Raw genomic sequence first — 27,067 nt, 5'->3', positions numbered from 1 at the left:
GCTGCCAGCAACAAAATGAATGCTTTGCTGGGAGGCAGATGTGCTATACAGCCTCTTGCTACATGCTACCTCTGTAATGCTCATCATTGCCTGAACTGTTTCTAAGTCAATACTGAATAATTTTATTTGTTGTTGGCGTTGATTAGTTATTTTTCAATTTTCTTTTTATAGATAAAAGAAAATCCAAAAATAGAAAACAAATGGACAGAGGAAGAGGAAGGAGATACACGTATAAGTTATCTCATGACTACAATATGGAGACTCTTGTTGTTGTTGATACAGCAATGGTCAACTATCATGGAGCTGATGCTGTCAGGAGATTCATACTAACGGTTATGAATATGGTGAGAAGAAATTGTAGAAACATTACGAACTCATGATTAAGAGCTTACAATCTTCAGACACAGTCTTGCTTTGTCCCTAGTTTCTCATGGGCCATGTTTGAATTGACAACTCTGTCCACGACAGAGGCTATATCCCAACTCAGAGGGATTTTATTTGGGGAGGTGACCTTCTTCCCAGAGCCTCATCACCGACTTTGTGTAACAGTTACTGGCTGGTATGACAACTGAGAGGAAGTGCTCTGGCTATCTGCCACAAGTGATTCCCATCTGGAATGAGATTTCAGAAATTTAAAAGGTTTGGCCATGTTCCTTGTTCCCCTTTATGAAGAGAGCTTGCCCACATGCCCCATGCTTTGGGGGTGGGTTTATATGCTGAAATCCACTCTGGATTGGCATTTTCTGTGACATTTTGTTGTCTTTCCAACGTAGAATCGAAGATGTCCAGCAGAACCATCTGTACTTGACAGAGAAAAATAAGTTAATGTTTTGAATGCACACCTTCATCAAGAATGCATTAAACTGATTTGAGTTGCTAAATGAGTTAAATGTATCTGACTCGCCTCCTGATTTCCCAGAACCTTTCTGTTATCTCCAGGCTGCAAGTTCAGAGTGTGATGGAATACCCTGCACTTGCCTGGGTGAGTGCAGCTCCAGCAACACTCAGGAAACTACAGAGCAGGACGGTTCAGCCATTTAGATAGGCATCTCATCCAACACTTTAAACATTCACTCGCTCCACCCCTAAAGTATTGTCACTGCACTGTGTACCATCTACATGTACTGCAGCAACATGCCGAGGCTCCTTTGACAGCACCTTCCAAACCTGCAACCTCTATTGCCTGGAAGGACAAGGGCAGCAGGTAGCAGGTACTCCTACTTGCAAGTTGCCCTCCAAGTCGCATACTATTCTGACCTGCAAATATATTGTCATTCCTTCATCATAACTGGGCCAATTTCATGGAGCTCCCTTAAGCACCGTGGATGTACCTACACCATAAAACTGTAGCAGTTCAAAAAGGTAGCTAACTGCTGCCTTCTCCAGGGAAATTATGGATTAGCAATAAATGCTGGCCTTGCCAGTGAAGCCAAATTGTATGAATGAATAATAGTTTTTTAAAAAACACAGGAGTTCATATAAACTAGGTACCTGGTACATGAGCTAGTGTGAAGCTAATATGCCGACATAATTTGAAAATATTGACACCTTCATTCTCTTAACTAATATCCTGCTACTGGGATATTTTCATCAACATTCTTTTTTGTCAAATTCTAGTTGCAGTGTCCATTTCAGCTGTCACAGTGATTAATGTTTCTAGATATCTGTACATCTGCTTCAAGCACTTTTTTTTGGTACAAACATTTGTTTTCCAGGTTTTCAATCTGTTCCAGCACAAAAGTCTTGGCATACAAATGAATCTACGAGTGACAAAACTTGTCCTGCTTCACGAAACACCGGTAGGAGTGATATCGATTAATTGTGGAGTGTAAGAAATGAAGTGTCATATTGTGTAAGACTATACATACTGTATAGCGGCTTGAAATGTGAGCTGTAAAAAAAAAAAAATGCACAGCAGCTGTCCCATAATTTAAACCTGCTGATATCTTAGTATGTCTCCTACACTACTTGTCCATGCATGTCTGCTCTTATTTTCCAGAACAGGTTCAAGATGTGCACCTCTCTGTTAGCTAATATTGATGTTAGAAGTCCTTGACTTATGACCATTGTTCAAGGATGCAAGAGGCCTTTGCACGCGCACTCTTTTCTGCTTATCATATACAGGTTGATTTTATTTCTGATCTCTGATGGCATTTAGTTATTATTTTTGCTGATGTAAAATAAGATACACAGATGAAACCTTATCATGGTAGGATCGGGTGTGGTGGCGGCGGTGGGGTTATATGAATAAAAATTTTGAGCACACCTGTAATCTGGCTCGAACCTGCTGAAATCATTTTTTACTGAGGTGGGTCAAGGGAGTAGGGGCAGCAGGGTTCTCTCTAATTCTGTTTGTTGTGCACACCCCATGGGCGGCACGATAGCACAGTGGGTAGCACTGTTGCTTCACAACTCCAGGGTCCCAGATTCGATACCCGGCTTGGGTACTGTCTGTGTGGAGTCTGCACGTTCTCCCCGTGTCTGCGTGGATCTCGGGTGGAGATTCGGGTGTCAGACGAAAATCGAGGTTGACGCCGGACGCCCAGTGGAGTGACATGCTCTGGTGCCTCAATGGCAGTATAAATGCGTTCCACGCTCTGTGCCAGCGTGGGCATGCAAAAATGTGCAGTAGCACTCATTAACATATCATTAACGGGCTCGACCCTGTAGTCTCTGGCCTCCGACGATGCTCCGCCTCTGTCAGGCGTAAATGATGTCAGCGTGGTTCACTTGTGGTATTTGTAAATGGGGACTGTGTGCCGTGGCTGCTCAGGGAGAGAGAGGAGTTGGGGAAAGTGTCCAACAGCACAGCAGTGGGCTGACAGTTGTTCTGCTGGCTGGGGTGGGGAGCATCAGCCAGGGCCGGTGGGGAGTAGTGGGGGGAAACCAAGAGTTGGACCGTGGCTTAGGGGTAACCCTTTGTGGATGCAATGAGACAGCCACGAGCAGGAACTGCTCGGTGAGGATTTCTATCTCCTGACTTATTTTCTGCCCCACATCCTGACTACTGCTAGGGGGCCTGTACATAACTCCCATCAGGGTCTTTTTTCCTTTGCGATTGTTCAACTCTACCCACAGAGATTTTATGCCTTCCGAACCTATATCTGTCTGTGCGGAGTCTGCATGTTCTCCCTGTGTGTGCGTGGGTTTCCTCTGGGTGCTCCGGTTTCCTCCCACAGTCCAAAGATGTGCCTGTTAGGTGGATTGGCCACGCTAAATTGCCCTTAGTGTCCAAATTGCCCTTAGTGTTGGATGGGGTTACTGAGTTATGGGGATAGGGTGGGCTTGGGTAGGGTGCTCTTTCCAAGAGCCGGTGCAGACTTGATGGGCCAAATGGTCTTCTACTGCACTGTAAATTCTATAATTATATGATTCTTGCTGTCGATTTAATTTAATTCCTTATAAAAAAACTCAACCCCGCCCCCTCTGTTCATCTGCCTGTCCTTTCGATAGGACACATATCCTTGGATATTTAGATCCCAGCCCTGATCCCCTTTCAGTTTCTGTGATACCCACAATATCATACCGGTCAATTTCAGTGTGTGCAAAAAACTCATTTACCTTGTTCCGTAAACTGCGTGCATTTATGTACAACACCCTCAGTCCTGTGTTGACCACCCATGCTCTCATATTTGTCCCCTTTTTTGCTCTGCTTGAAGTTAGATATCCCCCCCCCCCACAACTGTTTATTTTAAAGCCCTATCTACAGCCCTAGTTATGCGATTCACCAGGACTCGTCAGGTCCCAGCATGATTCAAATGAAGACCATCCCATCAGACAGGACCCTATGCCCCAGTACTCCCACACCAATCTTTGAGCCATGCATTTAACTCTTTAATTTTATTTACCCCATGCCAATTAGCTCGTGGCTCAGGTAATGATCCAGAGATTATTACCTTTTTAGTTCCCGTTTTTAATTTATCCATGGGGGAGGTGATGGTAGTGATGACCCGCTCCATGGTGAGCTTTGATGTTCTGTATCGTTTGACAGAGTCTGACTCCCACCTGGTGTCACATTCCACTGTCTGCCGGGGTAATCCCAGGGGGGTCGGGGGTTGGGGATGAGGTCCACAGGGGACGGGGGTGTTCGTGGTCCTGGGGGTGGTGAGCGGTGGTGGGTCACTCATTGGGTAGGTCATACCAAATGGCAGCCCCACATCGCTGGCCCAGGCCCCTACTGCCTTCGAGGGCGACCTCTGGTGGTATCCCCTACTGGGCACACCCTCTGCACCCAGCCCAGCCATCCCTCTCACACTTCAGATGGAGGGCCGAGGCAGTTTGGAACTTCAATACGCATGTGTTTATTGGTAACAGTGCTATGTACAATAGCTGTGCCCTAGACCAAAATGCTATCCTATGTGTTGCACCTGTGCCAACTTAACTGGTGTCTACCTTTCTAACCTTTCCTGCCCTAATGCTCTGTCTAGGTGGGTCCCCATGCCTGTACATCAGGAGTGGAGTGGCCTGCTGCGTTTCCCGCCCTGTGACCTGGGTCCCCTTTGGCGACTGGACTTGGGTGGGACTGGCAGTTTTCCAGGTGTCAGAGCTGGTGTGGTGCCACCCTGTTCTGCCCGCTGCCCATTGGATGCGCCAGAGACCGGTCGGGGGGATTCAGAGGCGCTGCTGTGATCCGACATCTCCCCTGCGGGAGACACCGGCCCCTCATCTCCTCCTCCCTCGGGGTGCCCGATGGCCCCGGGCTACTCGTTGGAATGAGGGTGCAGCCAGGGTGAGCTCCAGGATCTCCATCGTCACCTGGTGCTACCATTCCGGGAGGCCTGTTCTTGACTCGGCCATGGTCTCAATGCACGCAGCCATGAAGCACAGAGACTGCGCCTCGTCCCTCTGAGACTGTGCCATATCACTCAGTCACCCTGCCAGGTCCCTCTCTGAGCGGCTAAGGTCAGCCAGTTGTGACTAGACCCCGCTCTGGAGCGCTGCAGCAATGTCCATGTGGCACTGGTATATAGCTGTCTGTGGCATGGCTGCCCTGTCCTGCACGTCAGCCACCGCCCTCACACTGTTGCCCAGGCCTTGGACGTCCTGACCCATGGTTGTGACCCTTGCACCCAAGGCTTCCACCACGGACGCCATCCTTTGGTGTTGCCTGGATGACACAAATTATCGGCACAGCCCCCTGCTCCTGTAGACGGTTGGACACCTCCAACTGCACCTGCAGGCACTGAATGGTTGCTGACACCCCCTCATGTTTCCCTGCTCTGTGACTGCTTCTCCAACATTGATGGGACTGCCCATTCCAGAATGCTAGACCTGTCTGGACGGCAGCTCGTCCCTGGGGTTGGGACGCCCTCCGACTGTCCTCACACGGGGGTTCCTACCACCACCTGATGGACCACTGCATGTGTGTCGTGCACACCAGATAGTGCCCCAGGAGCTTCTTCACTAAAGTGCCCGAGGTTAGTGTCTTTGGGATGGTGGATGGTGTTGGCGACAGCAGTGACAAGAGGTCCGTGTCGTTCCCGGACATGTACTCCGGGGTGTTGCAGCATTGTGCCTGGGGGTGAGGGATACCAGCCGGTCTTGGCTAGTTGGAAAGTGACAAAAGACACAAGACAAGACACATGGTGAAATCACAGGTCGGCTTGGTGTGGGCGGAGGGGTGGCTCACGTGTCATAGGAACATTGCAACGATGTGGGGCTCACTTCATTGTCCCATGCCGTACTCCCGCTCTGCGACTGACTGATCTCCCACCCCGCCAACCAGATCCATCACCCTCTGCTCCACGGCGGTGAGGGGCTGCAGGTCATATCCAGCTCCCGGCGGTTGTGTGTCACCTTCTCCGAGGTGGGACAACTAATGCACAGGGCGTCCGCAGCTAGAGGGCTGTGTGTGCAGGGCACTTGGCCACGGCAGTCGGTATGGGTGCAGGGTGGGGTGCGAGCTGACTGCCGACGTGTGGGGTTCGATCGCCCTTTGCACACCACGTGATACAGGCAGCTGGCTCCTTCCTAAAAGCACGCAAGCTGAGTCTAAAGAACCTGCTGCAATGGAAATTCTTGCAAAGTGAACATACAGGCAATCAGAAGAATCCAAACTGGCGGATACTGGAGGCATTACTGGTGCAGGTGGGCAGAAGAGAGACATCATCATTCTGTGGGGCACCAGGAGACCCTTGAGGGCCACCTTCAAAGGGGTGTTGGAGCAGGTAGCAGATCTGGACCTGAAGACTTGAGTGGACTTCACATGATGTATTTTACTCGCCACACCATGAATGTCACTTGCTATTTCATGCACAACATCCCCAATGCTCACCCGACAGCAGTCCCTGGAGCTCTGGAGTCACACCTAATATCCAAATACTCCACCTCATGCATGTGTCAATACTGCCAACCACATACCTGCCTCTGACTGTTTCTATGTCCCTCGAACTATGGCAGGCACATCACTCAAACACAGTGCAAGTCGACAATATTCTTCCTGCTCTTACAGTACAACGTGGCAAAGAATAGCAGGGAGCATAACTGCGCTGATGGTGGACCAGGACACCTGCATCACCTAAGTTCTCCAAAGGTAGGACTCTCTGCATTCAGGGGCCAGCTGCCCTAACATTTGACATCGCTAAGGACAATGTCAATCTTCCTGCCTTATGCCACTTCTAAACACCCTCATCCTGCTATCTGACATGATGGACAAGCTCCAGATGATGTGACTATGGACCTCTTGCTTCCCACTTTATCCTCCTTTTCTCATCTTTCTGCTTCTGCGTTCCAGCTTGCAGGCATGATGCCTGCCTGACCACAAGAGCCCCAGGAGGAAGAACGAGAGTAACAGCTCAGCACTGATGAAGAAGTCATACAGATCCATAGAATTCCTACAGTGCAGAAGGAGGTCATTTGGCCCATTGAGTCTTCACCGCCCCCCAAGAGAGCCCCCCGACTACTACCCCCCCCCCCCCCAAACCCACTCGGCCAAGTGTGGAATGCACTCATACTAATTTGCATGTCACCACGCCTGCCACTTGCTCATAATTTTGCATATTCCCATGTCACATTGTATACGTGGAAGAAGGGCGGGTTTATGTGGTGTGGGCTTCTAGAACAGCTTCAGAAAACCTTTTAGTGCTCTCTCTCTCTCTGAGCTTGTTGCAGCCATTTCTGTATTGAGAAATGTTTTCCTCCTCCTGCAGTTTGAGTGTACCTGTGCATTAGGAAGTGCTGCAAGTTGGGTGGCACCATGGCACAGTGGTTAGCACTGCTGTATCACAGCACTGCGGACCCAGGTTCGATCCCAACCCTGGGTCACTGTCCATGTGGAGTTTGCACATTCTCCCCATGTCTGGGTGGGTCTCACCCCCACAACCCAAAGATGTGCAGGATAGGTGAATTGGCCATCCTAAATTGCTCCTGAATTGGGGAAAAAAAGAATTGTGTATTCTAAATTTATTTTTAAAAGCAAGTACTGCCAGCCTTTCAGTGGCATCAGGGACACCCAATATCTGGCCACGTAAACAGGCCAGTCATCATATACTAGCTCTGAAAATCCAAAAATAATGCCATCAACGCACAATTATCTGACTGCAGCATCAAAACTAAGTGGCAACTGATTCTAAAGAGCCCGAGATTTTTCAATGTGAACTGGAATATGATTCTATAAATAATTAGAGTTCACAGTAGTTAATTCAGAAGTTGTCTTTCCACATTTTCTGCTTGGTCAGAAGTTTGATTAGGTGGGTGGAGCCTGGCATGTGCGCCACAGTTACTGGACACCAATGTGCGCCGCTCCGTGATCTTGGTTCCAGGGTACTAGCTATTGTTGTGCTCCCCAGCCTCCATTACTGTGCTGTGGTCTTCCATCATTAACTCCCCATTATGAAGTGGAGGGTGGGGAAGGGAAATAGCCTTTGGGAGTGGGAACGAGGGATGGGACGGGGAAGACTTAAGAGGGAAGAGAATGATAGATTGGGAGAGCGGAAGGATAGATAGGGCAGCACGGTAGCATAGTGGTTAGCACAATTGCTTCACAGCGCCAGGGTCCCAGGTTCAATTCCCTGCTGGGTCACTGTCTGTGCGGAGTCTGCACGTTCTCCCCGTGTGTGCGTGGGTTTCCTCCGGGTGCTCCGGTTTCCTCCCACAGTCCAAAGATGTGCGGGTTAGGTGGATTGGCCATGATAAATTGCCCTTAGTGTCCAAAATTGCCCTTAGTGTTGGATGGGGTTACTGGGTTATGGGGATAGGGTGGCAGTGTTGACCTTGGGTAGGGTGCTCTTTCCAAGAGCCGGTGCAGGCTTGATGGGCCGAATGGCCTCTTTCTGCACTGTAAATTCTATGATTCTATGAATGGCATGGGAGGGTGGGACATCATGGGAGGGATGGATACATTATGGGAGGGAGGTGGACAGAACAGTAAGAATGATTGGGGTGGGGGGGGGGGTGCAGGGAAGGAATGAGGGATGAATATGTTATGAGAGTGATGAATGGAGCTGGACGGGTTTGGCATGGGAAGGATGGCATGGGAGGGGTGGAATGGCATAGAATGGGGATTTAAAGAACCACTGTTACAAAAAACAACAAATTTTACTGCATTGTTTCTGCCTGGCTCTGCTGTTAATACTAAATGGAACGTCCTTTTGATGGTGAAATTGAGTCATCCTGGTTCAAACATCAAAGGAATATCCAGACTTAATCTAAACGTATTTGTTGGGCTGAATTCTCCGCTGTTGGGATTCTCCGTTTTGCCGGCAGCCCGAGGGTTTCCCGATGGCGTGGGGCTGCCGCACAATGCAAAACCCCATTGACCAGCCGGCGAAATGGAGAATCCCGACGGCGTGCTGAAGCAGAAATCTGGTGCGGCGGAACGGAGAAACCCGGCCATTGTCTTCTTCTTAGCGATCACTTATTAACGAGTGTGATTGTCCACCTAAGAAACTCTGTATTACTGGTCATGGGTTCTGTAGATCATTGCGTGGCTAATGATCCCGATCCTGGAGCCGCATCTTCGACTGCACACTTGGCAGGTGTTTCCAAGAGGTGGGATTGGTCCTTGGACTCTGGATCGCTGTTATTCCTTTCTCAAGTTTATTTTCTGGGCTCTCTCTTGCTGTCTGTTTTCCTTGAAGAATTGGGCCCCTTCGAACAGGAGGTTCTTCCAAGTTGGTATCTTCTGAGCAAAGGTCTCCCAGACATTGATGTCTATGTTGCATTTCTTGAGGTAAGCCTTCAGGGTGTCTTTGAAGGGCTTCCTTTGTCCTCCTTGTTGGTGCATAGGCAGGAAGAGTGATGAGGCCCTGCAGAAGGAGACATATCCTTGTTAGGCAGTAAGTTAAGAAGCAGGACCTCTAGGGTTGTAATCTCAGATTACTCCCTGTGCCACGTGCCAGTGAGGCTAGACATAGGAGGATAGTGCAGCTAAACACGTGGCTGAACCAGTGGTGTAGGAGGGAGGGTTTCAGGTTTCTGGACCCATCTTCCAGGGCGACATGTACAAGAAGGATGGGTTGCATCTAAACCTGAGGGACACCAATATCCTGGCTGGGAGGTTTGCTAGTGTCACTCGGGAGGATTTAAACTAATATCGCAGGGGGGGTGGGAACCAGAGCGTTAGCTTAGAAGCTGTCATAACTGAAGGGGAAATAGAGAACAAAAATAATAGAACATCACCCTCAGGCAGAGCAAAAAAGGTGACAAGTGTGAGAAGGGAGGTGGTCAATGCAGGACTAAGGGTATTGAACCTTAATGCGCGCAGTATACGGAACAAGGTAAATGAGCTTGTTGCGCACATTGAAATTGGTCGGTACAATGTTGTGGGCATCACAGAGACGTGGCTGCAAGGGGATCAGGGCTGGGATCTAAATATACAAGGATATGTGTCCTATCGAAAGGACAGGCAGTTGGGCAAAGGGGGCGGGGTTGCATTGTTAGTAAGGAATGAAGTCAAATCGATAGCAAGGAGCGATATAGAATCAGAAGGCATTGAATCTCTGTGGATAGAGTTGAGGAATCGCAAAGGTAAAAAGACCCTGATGGGAGTTATGTACAGGCCCCCTAGCAGTAGTCAAGATGCGGGACAGAAAATAAATCAGGAGATAGAGCAAGCACGTGGTCTGTGAAAATCAGGTTGGTAGTGGATCCCAAGAAAAGGAATTTGTGGAATGTTTAAGAGATGGTTTTTTGGAGCAGTTTGTGATAGAGCCCACTAGGGAATAGGCAATTCTTGATTTGGTGATGTGTAATGAGGCAGACTTGATTCGGGATCTTAAGATGGAAGAACCCTTAGGGAGCAGTGACCACAATATGATAGAATTTACCCCGCAGTTTGAGAAGCAGTGACCACAATATGATAGAATTTACCCCGCAGTTTGAGAAGGAGAAGATGTAACGGTATTACAATTAAATAAGGGTAATTACAAAGATATGAGGGAGAAGCTGGCCAAGGTTGATTGGAAAAGGAGACTAGCAGGGAAGACAGTGGAACAACAATGGCATGGGTTTTTGGGGGATTCGGGAGGCACAGCAGAAATCCATCCCAAGGAGGAGGAAGCATCCTCAGGGCAGGACAAGGCATCCATGGTTGACAAGGGAAGTCAAGGACAGCATAAAAGAAAAAGCATACAAAGTGGCAAGGATTAGTGGGAAGACCGAGGATTGGGAATCATTTAAAAGCAAGCAGAGGACAACTAAAAAAGCAATAAGGGGAGAGAAGATTAAATATGAGTACAAGTTAGCTCGTAATATAAAAAAAGATAGGAAGAATTTCTTTCAATATATAAAAGGTAAGTGAGAGGCAAAAATAGACACTGGACCACTGGAAAACGTGGCTGGAGAAGTAATAATAGTAAACCAAGAAATGGCAGATGAACTGAATAGTTACTTTGCATCAGTCTTCATGGTGGAAGACACCAGTGGGATGCCAGAACTCCAGGAGAACCAGGGGACAGAGGTTAGTGCAGTGTCCATCACTAAGGAGAAGGTTCTGGGGAAACTGAAAGGTCTGAACGTAGATAAGTCACCTGAACTGGATGGACTACACCCCAGGGCTCGAAAAGCGATAGCTGAGGAAATTGTGGATGCATTAGTGATGATCTTTCAGGAATCACTGGAGGCAGGAAGGGTCCCAGAGGACTGGAAAGTGGCTAATATAACTGTTTAAGAAGGGAGTGAGGCAGAAGACGGGAAATTATAGGCCGGTTAGCCTGACTTCAGTCATTGGAAAGATTTTAGAGTTTGTTGTTAAAGATGAGATCGTGAAGTACTTGGAAGTGCGTGGTAAAATAGGACTGAGTCAGCACGGCTTTGTCAAAGGGAGGTCGTGTCTGACAAATCTGTTAGTTCTTTGAGGAGGGAACAAGGAAGTTAGACAAAGGAGAACCAGTGGACGTGATTTATTTAGATTTCCAGATTTGACATTTCATTTTTTTTTCACATGGTGCCGCATAGGAGACTGTTAAATAAGTTGAGAGCCCATGGTGTTAAGGATATGATCCAGGCATGGATGGAGGATTGGCTGACTGGCAGAAAGCAGAGAGTGGGGATAATGGGGTCTTTTTCAGGATGGCAGCCGGTGACTAGTGATGTGCCTCGGGTCTGTGCTGGGACCACAACTTTTCACAATATACATAAATGATCTGGAAGAAGGAACTGGAGGCACTGTTGCTAAGTTTGTAGATGATACAAAGATCTGTAGAGGGGCAGGTAGTATTGAGGAAGCAAGGAGGCTGCAGAAGGATTTGGACAAGCTAGGAGAGTGAGGAATGAAGTGGCAAATGAAATACAGTGTGGAAACGTGTGAGGTTATGCACTTTGAAAGGAGGAATTTAGGCATAGACTATTTTCTAAATGGGGAAATGTTTAGAAAATCAGAAGCACAAAGGGACTTGGGAGTTCTTGTTCATGAATTGCTTAAAGTTAACGCGCAGGTTCAGTCGGCAGTTAAGAAGGCAAATGCAATGTTAGCATTCGTGTCGAGAGGGCTAGAATACAAGACGAGGGATGTCGAGAGGGCAAGAATACAAGACCAGGGATGTCGAGAGGGCTAGAATACAAGACCAGGTATGTCGAGAGGGCTAGAATACAAGACCAGGGGTGTACTTCTGAGGCTGTATAAGGCTCTGGTCAGACACCATTTGGAGTATTGTGAGCAGTTTTGGGCCCCGTATCTAAGGAAGGATGTGCTGGCCTTGGAAAGGTTCCAGAGGAGGTTCACAAGAATGATCCCTGGAATGAAGAACTTGTCATATGAGGAACGGTTGGGGACTCTGGATCTGTACTCGTTGGGGTTTAGAAGGATGAGGTGGGATCTTATTGAAACTTACAAGATACTGCGAGGCCTGGATAGAGTGGACGTGGAGAGGATGTTTCCACTTGTAGGAAAAACTAGAAGCAGAGGACACCATCTCAGACTAAAGGGACGATCCTTTAAAACAGAGATGAGGAAGAATTTCTTAAGCCAGAGGGTGGTGAATCTGTGTAACTCTTTGCCACAGAAGGCTGTGGAGGCTAAATCCCTGTGTCTTTAAGACAGAGATAGATAGGTTCTTGATTAATTTGGGGAGAAGGCAGGAGAATAGGGTTGAGAAAATATCAGCCATGATTGAATGGCGGAGCAGACTCAATGGGCCGAGTGGCCTACTTCTGCTCCTATGTCTTATGGTCTTATGGTCCTCTTGTTCGGGTGCTTTTCTTGAGCCTGACCAGAAGATTTGCTTTGGTAGTCATTACTCTGACATCATAAGCACATGGCCAGACCAGTGGAGTTGGTTTTAGATCATCATGGCCTCCATGCTGGTGCTCTTGGCTCCATCAAGGATGCTGATGTTAGTACGCCTGTCCCCCCAGCTGATGCGGAGAATCCATCTCCGACAGTGTTGATGGTATCTTTCCAGGGTCTTGAGGTAGTGTGTGTACGTAGTCCACATTTCTGAGCCATATAGAAGAGTTGGGAGGATGGCTGCCTTGTCCACGAGGATCTTGAATGAATGTCGCGGTTATCAAAGACTCTTGACCTTCGGCGTACGAAGGAGGAGCTCTTGGATTGGATACGATGTTGGATCTCTACATCGATGTCAGCCTTAGGTGAGCGGTGGCTACCCAGGAAATGTTCAACATTTGATAGGTTTTCTCTGTTGATCCGATCCGGTATTTAATCACGAAAGACAAATGATCCAGTTTATCATCTCTGATGATCTGTATTAAGACATCTGCAAGTACAATTAATTACTTGTCTTACTTTGTAGGAAGACCTTTATATCGGTCACCATGGAGAAAAGATGCTGGAAAGTTTTTGCAAATGGCAACATGAAGAATTTGGAAGGAAAAATTATTTCCATAGTGAAACATCTCGTAGTTGGAGGGAGGATTTACCCGCTGTTGATGCTGCCATCCTGATAACAAGGTGAGAACTCCCTCTCCATAACAGCACTGTGGGTGTGTCTCCACTGCACGGACAATAGTGGTTCAAGAAGGGGACTCGACACCACCGTCCCAAGGGAAATTGGGGATGGGCAATAAATGCTGGTCCAGCCAGCGACACCCACATTCCATTAAAAAAAAGAACAATCACAAACGATAATCAGCGAACAAGACAGTTGGCCAGGCAATCGGGGACTAGGGGAATGGGCAGGGAAAGCGAGCAGGGAAGCAGGGCCAGACCATCAGCGAGCAGGGGAGTGGGGCCAGACGGTCAGCGAGCAGGGGAGTGGGGCCAGACCATCGGCAAACAGGGGAGTGGGGCCAGACCGTCAGCGGGTAGGGGAGTGGGGCCAGACCGTCAGCGAGCAGGGGAGTGGGGCCAGACCGTCAGCGAGCAGGGGAGTGGGGCCGGACCGTCAGCGAGCAGGGAAGTGGGGCCAGACCATCAGCGAGCGGGGGAGTGGGGCCAGAAAGTCAGCAAACAGGGGAGTGGGGCCAGATCATCAGCGAGCAGGGAAGTGGGGCCAGACCGTCAGCGAGGGGGGGAGTGGGGCCAGACAGTCAGCGAGCAGGGGAGTGGGGCCAGACAGTCAGCGAGCAGGGGAGTGGGGCCAGCCCGTCAGCGAGCAGGGGAGTGGGGCCAGACAGTCAGCGAGCAGGGGAGTGGGGCCAGACAGTCAGCGAGCAGGGGAGCGGGGCCAGACAGTCAGCGAGCAGGGGAGCGGGGCCAGACAGTCAGCGAGCAGGGGAGTGGGGCCAGACAGTCAGCGAGCAGGGGAGTTAGGCCAGACAGTCAGCGAGCAGGGGAGTGGGGCCAGACAGTCAGCGAGCAGGGGAGTGGGGCCAGACAGTCAGCGAGCAGGGGAGTGGGGCCAGACAGTCAGCGAGCAGGGGAGTGGGGCCAGACAGTCAGCGAGCAGGGGAGTGGGGCCAGACAGTCAGCGAGCAGGGGAGCGGGACCAGACGGTCAGCGAGCAGGGGAGTGGGGCCAGACGGTCAGCGAGCAGGGGAGTGGGACCAGACGGTCAGCGAGCAGGGAAGTGGGGCCAGACGGTCAGCGAGCAGGGGAGTGGGGCCAGACAGTCAGCGAGCGGTGGAGTGGGGCCAGACAGTCAGCGAGAAGGGGAGTGGGGCCAGACAGTCAGTGAGCAGGGGAGTGGGGCCAGACAGTCAGCGAGCAGGGTAGTGGGGCCAGACAGTCAGCGAGCAGGGGAGTGGGGCCAGACAGTCAGCGAGCAGGGGAGTGGGGCCAGACAGTCAGCGAGCAGGGGAGTGGGGCCAGACAGTCAGCGCGATGGTGGGCAGGACCAGACAGTCAGCGTGCAGGGAAGTGGGGCCAGACAGTCATCGAGATGGTGGGCAGGACCAGACTGTCAGCGTGCAGGGGAGTGGGGCCAGACAGTCAGCAAGCTGGGGAGTGGGGCCAGACAGTCAGCGAGCTGGGGAGTGGGGCCAGACAGTCAGCGAGCAGGGGAGTGGGGCCAGACGGTCAGCGAGCAGGGGAGTGGGGCCAGACGGTCAGCGAGCAGGGGAGTGGGGCCAGACAGTCAGCGAGCGGGGGAGTGGGGCCAGACAGTCAGCGAGCGGGGGAGTGGGGCCAGACAGTCCGCGAGCACGGGAGAGGCCAGACTGTCAGTGAGCAGGGGAGTGAGGCCAGACAGTCAGCGAGCAGGGGAGTGAGGCCAGACAGTCAGCGAGCGGGGGAGTGGGGCCAGACAGTCAGCGAGCAGGGGAGTGGGGCCAGACAGTCAGCGAGCGGGGGAGTGGGGCCAGACAGTCAGCGAGCAGGGGAGTGGGGCCAGACAGTCAGCGAGCGGGGGAGTGGGGCAAGACAGTCAGCGAGCAGGGGAGTGGGGCCAGACAGTCAGCGAGCGGGGAAGTGAGGCCAGACAGTCAGCGAGCGGGGGAGTGGGGCCAGACAGTCAGCGAGCAGGGGAGTGGGGCCAGACAGTCAGCGAGCAGGGGAGTGGGGGCAGACAGTCAGCGAGCAGGGGAGTGAGGCCAGACGGTCAGCGAGAAGGGGAGTGGGGCCAGACGGTCAGCGAGCAGGGGAGTGAGGCCAGACTGCCAGCGAGCAGGGGAGTGGGGCCAGACCGTCAGCGAGCAGGGGAGTGGGGCCAGACAGTCAGCGAGCAGGGGAGTGGGGCCAGAGAGTCAGCGAGCAGGGGAGTGAGACCAGACGGTCAGCGAGAAGGGGAGTGGGGCCAGACGGTCAGCGAGCAGGGGAGTGAGGCCAGACTGCCAGCGAGCAGGGGAGTGGGGCCAGACCGTCAGCGAGCAGGGGAGTGGGGCCAGACCGTCAGCGAGATGGTGGGCAGGACCAGACAGTCAGCGAGCGGTGGAGTGGGGCCAGACAGTCAGCGAGCAGGGGTGTGGGGCCAGACAGTCAGCGAGCAGGGGAGTGGGGCCAGACAGTCAGCGAGATGGTGGGCAGGACCAGACAGTCAGCGAGCAGGGGAGTGAGGCCAGACAGTCAGCGAGCAGGGGAGTGGTGCCAGACAGTCAGCGAGCAGGAGAGTGGGGCCAGACAGTCAGCGAGCAGGGGAGTGGGGCCAGACAGTCAGTGAGCAGGGGAGTGGGGCCAGACAGTCAGCGAGCAGGGGAGTGGGGCCAGACCGTCAGCGAGCGGGGGACTGGGGCCAGCCAGTCAGCGAGCAGGGGAGTGGGGCCAGACAGTCAGCGAGCAGGGGAGTGGGGCCAGACAGTCAGCGAGCAGGGGAGTGGGGCCAGACAGTCAGCGAGCAGGGGAGTGGGGCCAGACAGTCAGCGAGCAGGGGAGTGGGGCCAGACAGTCAGCGAGCAGGGGAGTGGGGCCAGACGGTCAGCGACCAGGGGAGTGGGGCCAGACAGTCAGCGAGCGGTGGAATGGGGCCAGATCGTCAGCGAGCGGTGTAGTGGGGCCAGACAGTCAGCGAGCGGTGGAGTGGGGCCAGACAGTCAGCGAGCGGGGGAGTGGGGCCAGACAGTGAGCGAGCAGGGGAGTTGGGCCAGACAGTCAGCGAGCAGGAGAGTGGAGCCAGGCAGTCAGCGAGCAGGGGAGTGAGACCAGACAGTCAGCGAGCAGGGGAGTGGGGCCAGACAGTCAGCGAGCAGGGGAGTGAGGCCAGACAGTCAGCGAGCAGGGGAGTGGGGCCAGACAGTCAGCGAGCAGGGGAGTGGGGCCAGACAGTCAGCGAGCAGGGGAGTGGGGCCACACAGTCAGCGAGCAGGGGAGTGGGGCCAGACAGTCAGCGGGCAGGGGAGTGGAGCCAGACACTCAGAAAGCAGGGGAGTGGGGCCAGACAGTCAGCGAGCAGGGGAGTGGGGCCAGACAGTGAGCGAGCAGGAGAGTGGGGCCATACGGTCAGCGGGCAGGGGAGTGGGGCCCGAGGGTCAGCGAGCAGGAGAGTGGTGCCAGACGGTCAGCGGGCAGGGGAGTGGGGCCAGACGGTCAGCGAGCAGGGGAGTGGGGCCAGACAGTCAGCGAGCAGGGGAGTGGGGCCAGACAGTCAGCGAGCAGGAGAGTGGGGCCAGACGGTTAGCGAGCAGGGGAGTGAGGCCAGACAGTCAGCGAGCAGGGGAGTGGGGCCAGACAGTCAGCGAGCGGGGGAGTGGGGCCAGACAGTCAGCGAGCAGGGGAGTGGGGCCAGACGGTCAGCGAGCAGGGGAGTGGGGCCAGACCGTCGGCGAGCAGGGGAGTGGGGCCAGACAGTCAGCGAGCAGGGGAGTGGGGCCAGACCGTCGGCGAGCAGGGGAGTGGGGCCAGACGGTCAGCGAGCAGGGGAGTGGGGCCAGACCGTCGGCGAGCAGGGGAGTGAAGCCAGACAATCAACGAGCAAAAAAATAAAACCAGACAGTCAGCGAGCAGGGGAGTGGGGCCAGACAGTCAGCGAGCAGGGGAGTGGGGCCAGACAGTCTGCGAGCAGGGGAGTGGGGCCAGACAGTCATCGATCAGGGGAGTGTGGCCAGACCGTCAGCGAGCAGGGGAGTGGGGCCAGACAGTCAGCGGGATGGTGGGCAGGACCAGACAGTCAGCGAGATGGTGGGCAGGACCAGACAGTCAGCAAGCAGGGGAGTGGGGCCAGACCGTCAGCGAGATGGTGGGCAAGACCAGACAGTCAGCGAGCGGTGGAGTGGGACCAGACGGTCAGCGAGCAGGGGAGTGAGGCCAGACAGTCAGCGAGCAGGGGAGTGTGGCCAGACCGTCAGCGAGCAGGGGAGTCGGGCCAGACCGTCAGCGAGCAGGGGAGTGTGGCCAGACCGTCAGCGAGCAGGGGAGTGGGGCCAGACAGTCAGCGAGCAGGGGAGTGGGGCCAGACAGTCAGCGAGTAGGGGAGTGGGGCTAGACAGTCAGCGAGCAGGGGAGTGGGGCCAGACAGTGAGCGAGTAGGGGAGTGGGGCCAGACAGTCAGCGAGCAGGGGAGTGGGGCCAGACAGTCAGCGAGCAGGGGCGTGGGGCCAGACAGTCAGCGAGCAGGGGAGTGGGGCCAGACAGTCAGCGAGCAGGGGAGTGGTGCCAGACAGTCAGCGAGATGGTGGGCAGGACCAGACAGTCAGTGAGCGGTGGAGTGTGGCCAGACAGTCAGCGAGCAGGGGAGTGGGGCCAGACAGTCAGCGAGCAGGGGAGTGGGGCCATACCGTCAGCGAGCGGGGACGTGGGGCCAGACAGTCAGCTAGCAGGGGAGTGGTGCAGACAGTCAGCGAGTGGGGGAGTGGGGCCAGACAGTCAGCGGGATGGTGGGCAGGACCAGACAGTCAGCGAGATGGTGGGCAGGACCAGACAGTCAGCGAGATGGTGGGCAGGACCAGACAGTCAGCGAGCGGTGGAGTGGGGCCAGACAGTCAGCGAGCGGGGGAGTGGGGCCAGACAGTCAGCGAGCTGGGGAGTGGGGCCAGACAGTCAGCGAGCAGGGGAGTGGGGCCACACAGTCAGCGAGCAGGGGAGTGGGGCCAGACAGTCAGCGGGCAGGGGAGTGGAGCCAGACACTCAGCGAGCAGGGGAGTGGGGCCAGACAGTCAGCGAGCAGGGGAGTGGGGCCAGACAGTGAGCGAGCAGGAGAGTGGGGCCATACAGTCAGCGGGCAGGAGAGTGGAGCCAGACACTCAGAAAGCAGGGGAGTGGGGCCAGACAGTCAGCGAGCAGGGGAGTGGGGCCAGACAGTGAGCGAGCAGGAGAGTGGGGCCATACGGTCAGCGGGCAGGGGAGTGGGGCCAGAGGGTCAGTGAGCAGGAGAGTGGTGCCAGACGGTCAGCGGGCAGGGGAGTGGGGCCAGACGGTTAGCGAGCAGGGGAGTGGGGCCAGACAGTCAGCGAGCAGGGGAGTAGGGCCAGACAGTCAGCGAGCAGGAGAGTGGGGCCAGACGGTCAGCGAGCAGGGGAGTGAGGCCCGACAGTCAGCGAGTAGGGGAGTGGGGCCAGACAGTCAGCGAGCGGGGGAGTGGGGCCAGACAGTCAGCGAGCAGGGGAGTGGGGCCAGACGGTCAGCGAGCAGGGGAGTGGGGCCAGACAGTCTGCGAGCAGGGGAGTGGGGCCAGACAGTCATCGAGCAGGGGAGTGTGGCCAGACAGTCAGCGAGCTGGGGAGTGGGGCCAGACAGTCAGCGGGATGGTGGGCAGGACCAGACAGTCAGCGAGATGGTGGGCAGGACCAGACAGTCAGCGAGATGGTGGGCAGGACCAGACAGTCAGCGAGCGGTGGAGTGGGGCCAGACGGTCAGCGAGCAGGGGAGTGAGGCCAGACAGTCAGCGAGCAGGGGAGTGTGGCCAGACCGTCAGCGAGCAGGGGAGTGTGGCCAGACCGTCAGCGAGCAGGGGAGTGGGGCCAGACAGTCAGCGAGCAGGGGAGTGGGGCCAGACAGTCAGCGAGCAAGGGAGTGGGGCCAGACAGTCAGCGAGCAGGGGAGTGGGGCCAGACAGTCAGCGAGCAGGGGAGTGGGGCCAGACAGTCAGTGAGTAGGGGATTGGGGCCAGACAGTCAGCGAGCAGGGGAGTGGGGCCAGACAGTCAGCGAGCAGGGGCGTGGGGCCAGACAGTCAGCGAGCAGGGGCGTGGGGCCAGACAGTCAGCGAGCAGGGGAGTGGGGCCAGACAGTCAGCGAGTAGGGGAGTGGGGCCAGACAGTCAGCGAGCAGGGGAGTGGGGCCAGACAATCAGGGAGCAGGGGCGTGGGGCCAGACAGTCAGCGAGCAGGGGAGTGGGGCCAGACAGTCAGCGAGCAGGGGAGTGGGGCCATACCGTCAGCGAGCGGGAAGTGGGGCCAGACCGTCAGCGAGCAGGGGAGTGGTGCCAGACAGTCAGCTAGCAGGGGAGTGGTGCCAGACAGTCAGCGAGTGGGGGAGTGGGGCCAGACAGTCAGCGAGCAGGGGAGTGGGGCCATACCGTCAGCGAGCAGGGGAGTGGGGCCAGACAGTCAGCTAGCAGGGGAGTGGTGCCAGACAGTCAGCGAGTGGGGGAGTGGGGCCAGACAGTCAGCGGGATGGTGGGCAGGACCAGACAGTCAGCGAGATGGTGGGCAGGACCAGACAGTCAGCGAGATGGTGGGCAGGACCAGACAGTCAGCGAGCGGTGGAGTGGGGCCAGACAGTCAGCGAGCGGGGGAGTGGGGCCAGACAGTCAGCGAGCAGGGGAGTGAGGCCAGACAGTCAGCGAGTGGGGGAGTGGGGCCAGACAGTCAGCGAGCAGGGGAGTGGTGCCAGACAGTCAGCGAGTGGGGGAGTGGGGCCAGACAGTCAGCGGGATGGTGGGCAGGACCAGACAGTCAGCGAGATGGTGGGCAGGACCAGACAGTCAGCGAGATGGTGGGCAGGACCAGACAGTCAGCGAGCGGTGGAGTGGGGCCAGACAGTCAGCGAGCGGGGGAGTGGGGCCAGACAGTCAGCGAGCGGGGGAGTGGGGCCAGACAGTCAGCGAGCAGGGGAGTGGGGCCAGACAGTCAGCGAGCGGTGGAGTGGGGCCAGACAGTCAGCGAGCAGGGGAGTGGGGCCAGACAGTCAGCGAGCGGTGGAGTGGGGCCAGACAGTCAGCGAGCAGGGGAGTGGGGCCAGACAGTCAGCGATCAGGGGAGTGGGGCCAGACAGTCAGCGAGCAGGGGAGTGGGGCCAGACAGTCAGCGAGCAGGGGAGTAGAGCCAGACAGTCAGCGAGCAGGGGAGTGGGGCCAGACGGTCAGCGAGCAGGGGAGTGGGGCCAGACGATCAGCGAGCGGTGGAGTGGGGCCAGACAGTCAGCGAGCAGGGGAGTGGGGCCAGACAGTCAGCGAGCAGGGGAGTGGGGCCAGACAGTCAGCGAGCAGGGGAGTTTGGCCAGACAGTCAGCGAGCGGGGGAGTGGGGCCAGACAGTCAGCGAGCAGGGGAGTGGGGCCAGACAGTCAGCGAGCAGGGGAGTGGGGCCAGACAGTCAGCGAGCAGGGGAGTGGGGCCAGACAGTCAGAGAGCAGGGGAGTGGGGCCAGACAGTCAGCGAGCAGGGGAGTGGGGCCAGACAGTCAGCGAGCAGGGGAGTGGGGCCAGACAGTCAGCGAGCAGGGGAGAAGAGCCAGACAGTCAGCGAGCAGGGAAGTGGGGCCAAACCGTCAGCGAGCAGGGGAGTGGGGCCAGACCGTCAGCGAGCAGGGGAGTGGGGCTAGACAGTCAGCGAGCAGGGGAGTGGGGCCAGACAGTCAGCGAGCAGGGGAGTGGGGCCAGACAGTCAGCGAGCAGGGGAGTGGGGCCAGACAGTCAGCGAGCAGGGGAGTGGGGTCAGACAGTCAGCGAGCAGGGGAGTGGGGCCAGACGGTCAGCGAGCAGGGGAGTGGGGCCAGACGGTCAGCGAGCAGGGGAGTGGAACCAGACAGTCAGCGAGCAGGAGAGTGGGGCCAGACAGTCAGCGAGCAGGGTAGTGGGGCCAGACGGTCAGCGAGCAGGGAAGTGAGGCCAGACAGTCAGCGAGCAGGGGAGTGGGGCCAGACAGTCAGCGAGCAGGGGAGTGGGGCCAGACAGTCAGCGAGCAGGAGAGTGGGGCCAGACAGTCAGCGAGCAGGGGAGTGGGGCCAGACAGTCAGCGAGCAGGGGTGTGGGGCCAGACAGTCAGCGAGCAGGGGAGTGGGGCCAGACAGTCAGCGAGCAGGGCAGTGGGGCCAGACAGTCAGCGAGATGGTGGGCAGGACCAGACAGTCAGCAAGCAGGGGAGTGGGGCCAGACCGTCAGCGAGATGGTGGGCAAGACCAGACAGTCAGCGAGCGGTGGAGTGGGACCAGACGGTCAGCGAGCAGGGGAGTGAGGCCAGACAGTCAGCGAGCAGGGGAGTGTGGCCAGACCGTCAGCGAGCAGGGGAGTCGGGCCAGACCGTCAGCGAGCAGGGGAGTGTGGCCAGACCGTCAGCGAGCAGGGGAGTGGGGCCAGACAGTCAGCGAGCAGGGGAGTGGGGCCAGACAGTCAGCGAGTAGGGGAGTGGGGCTAGACAGTCAGCGAGCAGGGGAGTGGGGCCAGACAGTGAGCGAGTAGGGGAGTGGGGCCAGACAGTCAGCGAGCAGGGGAGTGGGGCCAGACAGTCAGCGAGCAGGGGCGTGGGGCCAGACAGTCAGCGAGCAGGGGAGTGGGGCCAGACAGTCAGCGAGCAGGGGAGTGGTGCCAGACAGTCAGCGAGATGGTGGGCAGGACCAGACAGTCAGTGAGCGGTGGAGTGTGGCCAGACAGTCAGCGAGCAGGGGAGTGGGGCCAGACAGTCAGCGAGCAGGGGAGTGGGGCCATACCGTCAGCGAGCGGGGACGTGGGGCCAGACAGTCAGCTAGCAGGGGAGTGGTGCAGACAGTCAGCGAGTGGGGGAGTGGGGCCAGACAGTCAGCGGGATGGTGGGCAGGACCAGACAGTCAGCGAGATGGTGGGCAGGACCAGACAGTCAGCGAGATGGTGGGCAGGACCAGACAGTCAGCGAGCGGTGGAGTGGGGCCAGACAGTCAGCGAGCGGGGGAGTGGGGCCAGACAGTCAGCGAGCTGGGGAGTGGGGCCAGACAGTCAGCGAGCAGGGGAGTGGGGCCACACAGTCAGCGAGCAGGGGAGTGGGGCCAGACAGTCAGCGGGCAGGGGAGTGGAGCCAGACACTCAGCGAGCAGGGGAGTGGGGCCAGACAGTCAGCGAGCAGGGGAGTGGGGCCAGACAGTGAGCGAGCAGGAGAGTGGGGCCATACAGTCAGCGGGCAGGAGAGTGGAGCCAGACACTCAGAAAGCAGGGGAGTGGGGCCAGACAGTCAGCGAGCAGGGGAGTGGGGCCAGACAGTGAGCGAGCAGGAGAGTGGGGCCATACGGTCAGCGGGCAGGGGAGTGGGGCCAGAGGGTCAGTGAGCAGGAGAGTGGTGCCAGACGGTCAGCGGGCAGGGGAGTGGGGCCAGACGGTTAGCGAGCAGGGGAGTGGGGCCAGACAGTCAGCGAGCAGGGGAGTAGGGCCAGACAGTCAGCGAGCAGGAGAGTGGGGCCAGACGGTCAGCGAGCAGGGGAGTGAGGCCCGACAGTCAGCGAGTAGGGGAGTGGGGCCAGACAGTCAGCGAGCGGGGGAGTGGGGCCAGACAGTCAGCGAGCAGGGGAGTGGGGCCAGACGGTCAGCGAGCAGGGGAGTGGGGCCAGACAGTCTGCGAGCAGGGGAGTGGGGCCAGACAGTCATCGAGCAGGGGAGTGTGGCCAGACAGTCAGCGAGCTGGGGAGTGGGGCCAGACAGTCAGCGGGATGGTGGGCAGGACCAGACAGTCAGCGAGATGGTGGGCAGGACCAGACAGTCAGCGAGATGGTGGGCAGGACCAGACAGTCAGCGAGCGGTGGAGTGGGGCCAGACGGTCAGCGAGCAGGGGAGTGAGGCCAGACAGTCAGCGAGCAGGGGAGTGTGGCCAGACCGTCAGCGAGCAGGGGAGTGTGGCCAGACCGTCAGCGAGCAGGGGAGTGGGGCCAGACAGTCAGCGAGCAGGGGAGTGGGGCCAGACAGTCAGCGAGCAAGGGAGTGGGGCCAGACAGTCAGCGAGCAGGGGAGTGGGGCCAGACAGTCAGCGAGCAGGGGAGTGGGGCCAGACAGTCAGTGAGTAGGGGATTGGGGCCAGACAGTCAGCGAGCAGGGGAGTGGGGCCAGACAGTCAGCGAGCAGGGGCGTGGGGCCAGACAGTCAGCGAGCAGGGGCGTGGGGCCAGACAGTCAGCGAGCAGGGGAGTGGGGCCAGACAGTCAGCGAGTAGGGGAGTGGGGCCAGACAGTCAGCGAGCAGGGGAGTGGGGCCAGACAGTCAGGGAGCAGGGGCGTGGGGCCAGACAGTCAGCGAGCAGGGGAGTGGGGCCAGACAGTCAGCGAGCAGGGGAGTGGGGCCATACCGTCAGCGAGCGGGAAGTGGGGCCAGACCGTCAGCGAGCAGGGGAGTGGTGCCAGACAGTCAGCTAGCAGGGGAGTGGTGCCAGACAGTCAGCGAGTGGGGGAGTGGGGCCAGACAGTCAGCGAGCAGGGGAGTGGGGCCATACCGTCAGCGAGCAGGGGAGTGGGGCCAGACAGTCAGCTAGCAGGGGAGTGGTGCCAGACAGTCAGCGAGTGGGGGAGTGGGGCCAGACAGTCAGCGGGATGGTGGGCAGGACCAGACAGTCAGCGAGATGGTGGGCAGGACCAGACAGTCAGCGAGATGGTGGGCAGGACCAGACAGTCAGCGAGCGGTGGAGTGGGGCCAGACAGTCAGCGAGCGGGGGAGTGGGGCCAGACAGTCAGCGAGCAGGGGAGTGAGGCCAGACAGTCAGCGAGTGGGGGAGTGGGGCCAGACAGTCAGCGAGCAGGGGAGTGGTGCCAGACAGTCAGCGAGTGGGGGAGTGGGGCCAGACAGTCAGCGGGATGGTGGGCAGGACCAGACAGTCAGCGAGATGGTGGGCAGGACCAGACAGTCAGCGAGATGGTGGGCAGGACCAGACAGTCAGCGAGCGGTGGAGTGGGGCCAGACAGTCAGCGAGCGGGGGAGTGGGGCCAGACAGTCAGCGAGCAGGGGAGTGAGGCCAGACAGTCAGCGAGCAGGGGAGTGGGGCCAGACAGTCAGCGAGCGGTGGAGTGGGGCCAGACAGTCAGCGAGCAGGGGAGTGGGGCCAGACAGTCAGCGAGCAGGGGAGTTTGGCCAGACAGTCAGCGAGCGGGGGAGTGGGGCCAGACAGTCAGCGAGCAGGGGAGTGGGGCCAGACAGTCAGCGAGCAGGGGAGTGGGGCCAGACAGTCAGCGAGCAGGGGAGTGGGGCCAGACAGTCAGAGAGCAGGGGAGTGGGGCCAGACAGTCAGCGAGCAGGGGAGTGGGGCCAGACAGTCAGCGAGCAGGGGAGTGGGGCCAGACAGTCAGCGAGCAGGGGAGAAGAGCCAGACAGTCAGCGAGCAGGGAAGTGGGGCCAAACCGTCAGCGAGCAGGGGAGTGGGGCCAGACCGTCAGCGAGCAGGGGAGTGGGGCTAGACAGTCAGCGAGCAGGGGAGTGGGGCCAGACAGTCAGCGAGCAGGGGAGTGGGGCCAGACAGTCAGCGAGCAGGGGAGTGGGGCCAGACAGTCAGCGAGCAGGGGAGTGGGGTCAGACAGTCAGCGAGCAGGGGAGTGGGGCCAGACAGTCAGCGAGCAGGAGAGTGGGGCCAGACAGTCAGCGAGCAGGGGAGTGGGGCCAGACAGTCAGCGAGCAGGGGTGTGGGGCCAGACAGTCAGCGAGCAGGGGAGTGGGGCCAGACAGTCAGCGAGCAGGGCAGTGGGGCCAGACAGTCATCGAGATGGTGGGCAGGACCAGACTGTCAGCGAGCTGGGGAGTGGGGCCAGACAGTTAGCGAGCTGGGGAGTGGGGCCAGACAGTCAGCGAGCAGGGGAGTGGGGCCAGACGGTCAGCGAGCAGGGGAGTGGGGCCAGATGGTCAGCGAGCAGGGGAGTGGGGCCAGACAGTCAGCGAGCGGGGGAGTGGGGCCAGACAGTCAGCGAGCGGGGGAGTGGGGCCAGACAGTCCACGAGCAAGGGAGTGAGGCCAGACTGTCAGTGAGCAGGGGAGTGGGGCCAGACAGTCAGCGAGCGGGGGAGTGGGGCCAGACGGTCAGCGAGCAGGGGAGTGAGGCCAGACGGTCAGCGAGAAGGGGAGTGGGGCCAGACGGTCAGCGAGCAGGGGAGTGAGGCAGACTGCCAGCGAGCAGGGGAGTGGGGCCAGACCGTCAGCGAGCAGGGGAGTGGGGCCAGACCGTCAGCGAGCAGGGGACTGGGGCCAGAGAGTCAGCGAGAAGGGGAGTGGGGCCAGACGGTCAGCGAGCAGGAGAGTGGGGCCAGACAGTCAGCGAGCAGGAGAGTGGGGCCAGACAGTCAGCGAGCAGGAGAGTGGGGCCAGACAGTCAGCGAGATGGTGGGCAGGACCAGACAGTCAGCGAGCGGTGGAGTGGGGCCAGACAGTCAGCGAGCAGGGGAGTAGGGCCAGGCCGTCAGCGAGCAGGGGATTGGGGCCAGACAGTCAGCGAGCAGGGGAGTGGGGCCAGACAGTCAGCGAGCAGGAGAGTGGGGCCAGACAGTCAGCCAGATGGTGGGCAGGACCAGACAGTCAGCGAGCAGGGGAGTGGGGCAAGACCGTCAGCGAGCAGGGGAGTGGGACCAGGCAGTCAGCGAGCAGGGGAGTGGGGCCAGACAGTCAGCGAGCAGGAGAGTGGGGCCAGACAGTCACCGAGCAGGGGAGTGGGGTCAGACAGTCAGCGAGTAGGGGAGTGGGGCCAGACAGTCAGCGAGCAGGAGAGTGGGGCCAGACAGTCAGCGAGATGGTGGGCAGGACCAGACAGTCAGCGAGCGGTGGAGTGGGGCCAGACAGTCAGCGAGCAGGGGAGTAGGGCCAGGCCGTCAGCGAGCAGGGGATTGGGGCCAGACAGTCAGCGAGCAGGGGAGTGGGGCCAGACAGTCAGCCAGATGGTGGGCAGGACCAGACAGTCAGCGAGCAGGGGAGTGGGGCCAGATAGTCAGCGAGCGGGGGAGTGGGGCAAGACCGTCAGCGAGCAGGGGAGTGGGACCAGGCAGTCAGCGAGCAGGGGAGTGGGGCCAGACAGTCAGCGAGCAGGGGAGTGGGGTCAGACAGTCAGCGAGTAGGGGAGTGGGGACAGACCGTCAGCGAGCAGGGGAGTGGGGACAGACCGTCAGCGAGATGGTGGGCAGGACCAGACAGTCAGCGAGCGGTGGAGTGGGGCCAGACTATCAGCGGGCAGGGGTGTGGGGCCAGACAGTCAGTGAGCAGGGGAGTGGGGCCAGACAGTCAGCGAGCAGGGGAGTGGGGCCAGACGGTCAGCGTGCGGGGGACTGGGGCCAGACAGTCAGCGAGCAGGGGAGTGGGGCCAGACAGTCAGCGAGCAGGGGAGTGGGGCCAGACAGTCAGCGAGCAGGGGAGTGGGGCCAGACAGTCAGCGAGCAGGGGAGTGGGGCCAGACAGTCAGCGAGCAGGGGAGTGGGGCCAGACAGTCAGCGAGCAGGGGAGTGGGGCCAGACAGTCAGCGAGCGGTGGAGTGGGGCCAGACAGTCAGCGAGCGGTGGAGTGGGGCCAGATCGTCAGCGAGCGGTGTAGTGGGGCCAGACACTCAGCGAGCGGTGGAGTGGGGCCAGACAGTCAGCGAGCAGGGGAGTGGGGCCAGACAGTCAGCGAGCAGGGGAGTTGGGCCAGACAGTCAGCGAGCAGGGGAGTGGGGCCAGACCGTCAGCGAGCAGGGGAGTGTGGCCAGACTGTCAGCGAGCGGTGGAGTGGGGCCAGACCGTCAGCGAGCAG

The 27,067-nt window shown here is 57.9% G+C and overlaps 1 protein-coding gene across 1 annotated transcript in view; it reads left to right on the top strand.

The window, feature by feature from the left end:
- The window catches only part of LOC140429605 (A disintegrin and metalloproteinase with thrombospondin motifs 19-like), a 789,098-nt gene that overhangs the window by 57,423 nt on the left and 704,608 nt on the right, over nt 1-27,067 (top strand). The window contains exons 4-6 of the mRNA XM_072516849.1: nt 172-344; nt 1,716-1,799; nt 13,191-13,348. Coding sequence (XP_072372950.1) covers nt 172-344; nt 1,716-1,799; nt 13,191-13,348 — 415 coding nt within the window. The remainder of the gene's footprint in view (nt 1-171; nt 345-1,715; nt 1,800-13,190; nt 13,349-27,067) is intronic.

This window comes from Scyliorhinus torazame, chromosome 9 (genome assembly GCF_047496885.1).
Source record: "Scyliorhinus torazame isolate Kashiwa2021f chromosome 9, sScyTor2.1, whole genome shotgun sequence".
NCBI lineage: Eukaryota > Metazoa > Chordata > Chondrichthyes > Carcharhiniformes > Scyliorhinidae > Scyliorhinus > Scyliorhinus torazame.
The sequence above is the reverse complement of the archived record's forward strand: the minus strand, read 5'-3'. Positions and strand labels throughout refer to the sequence as shown.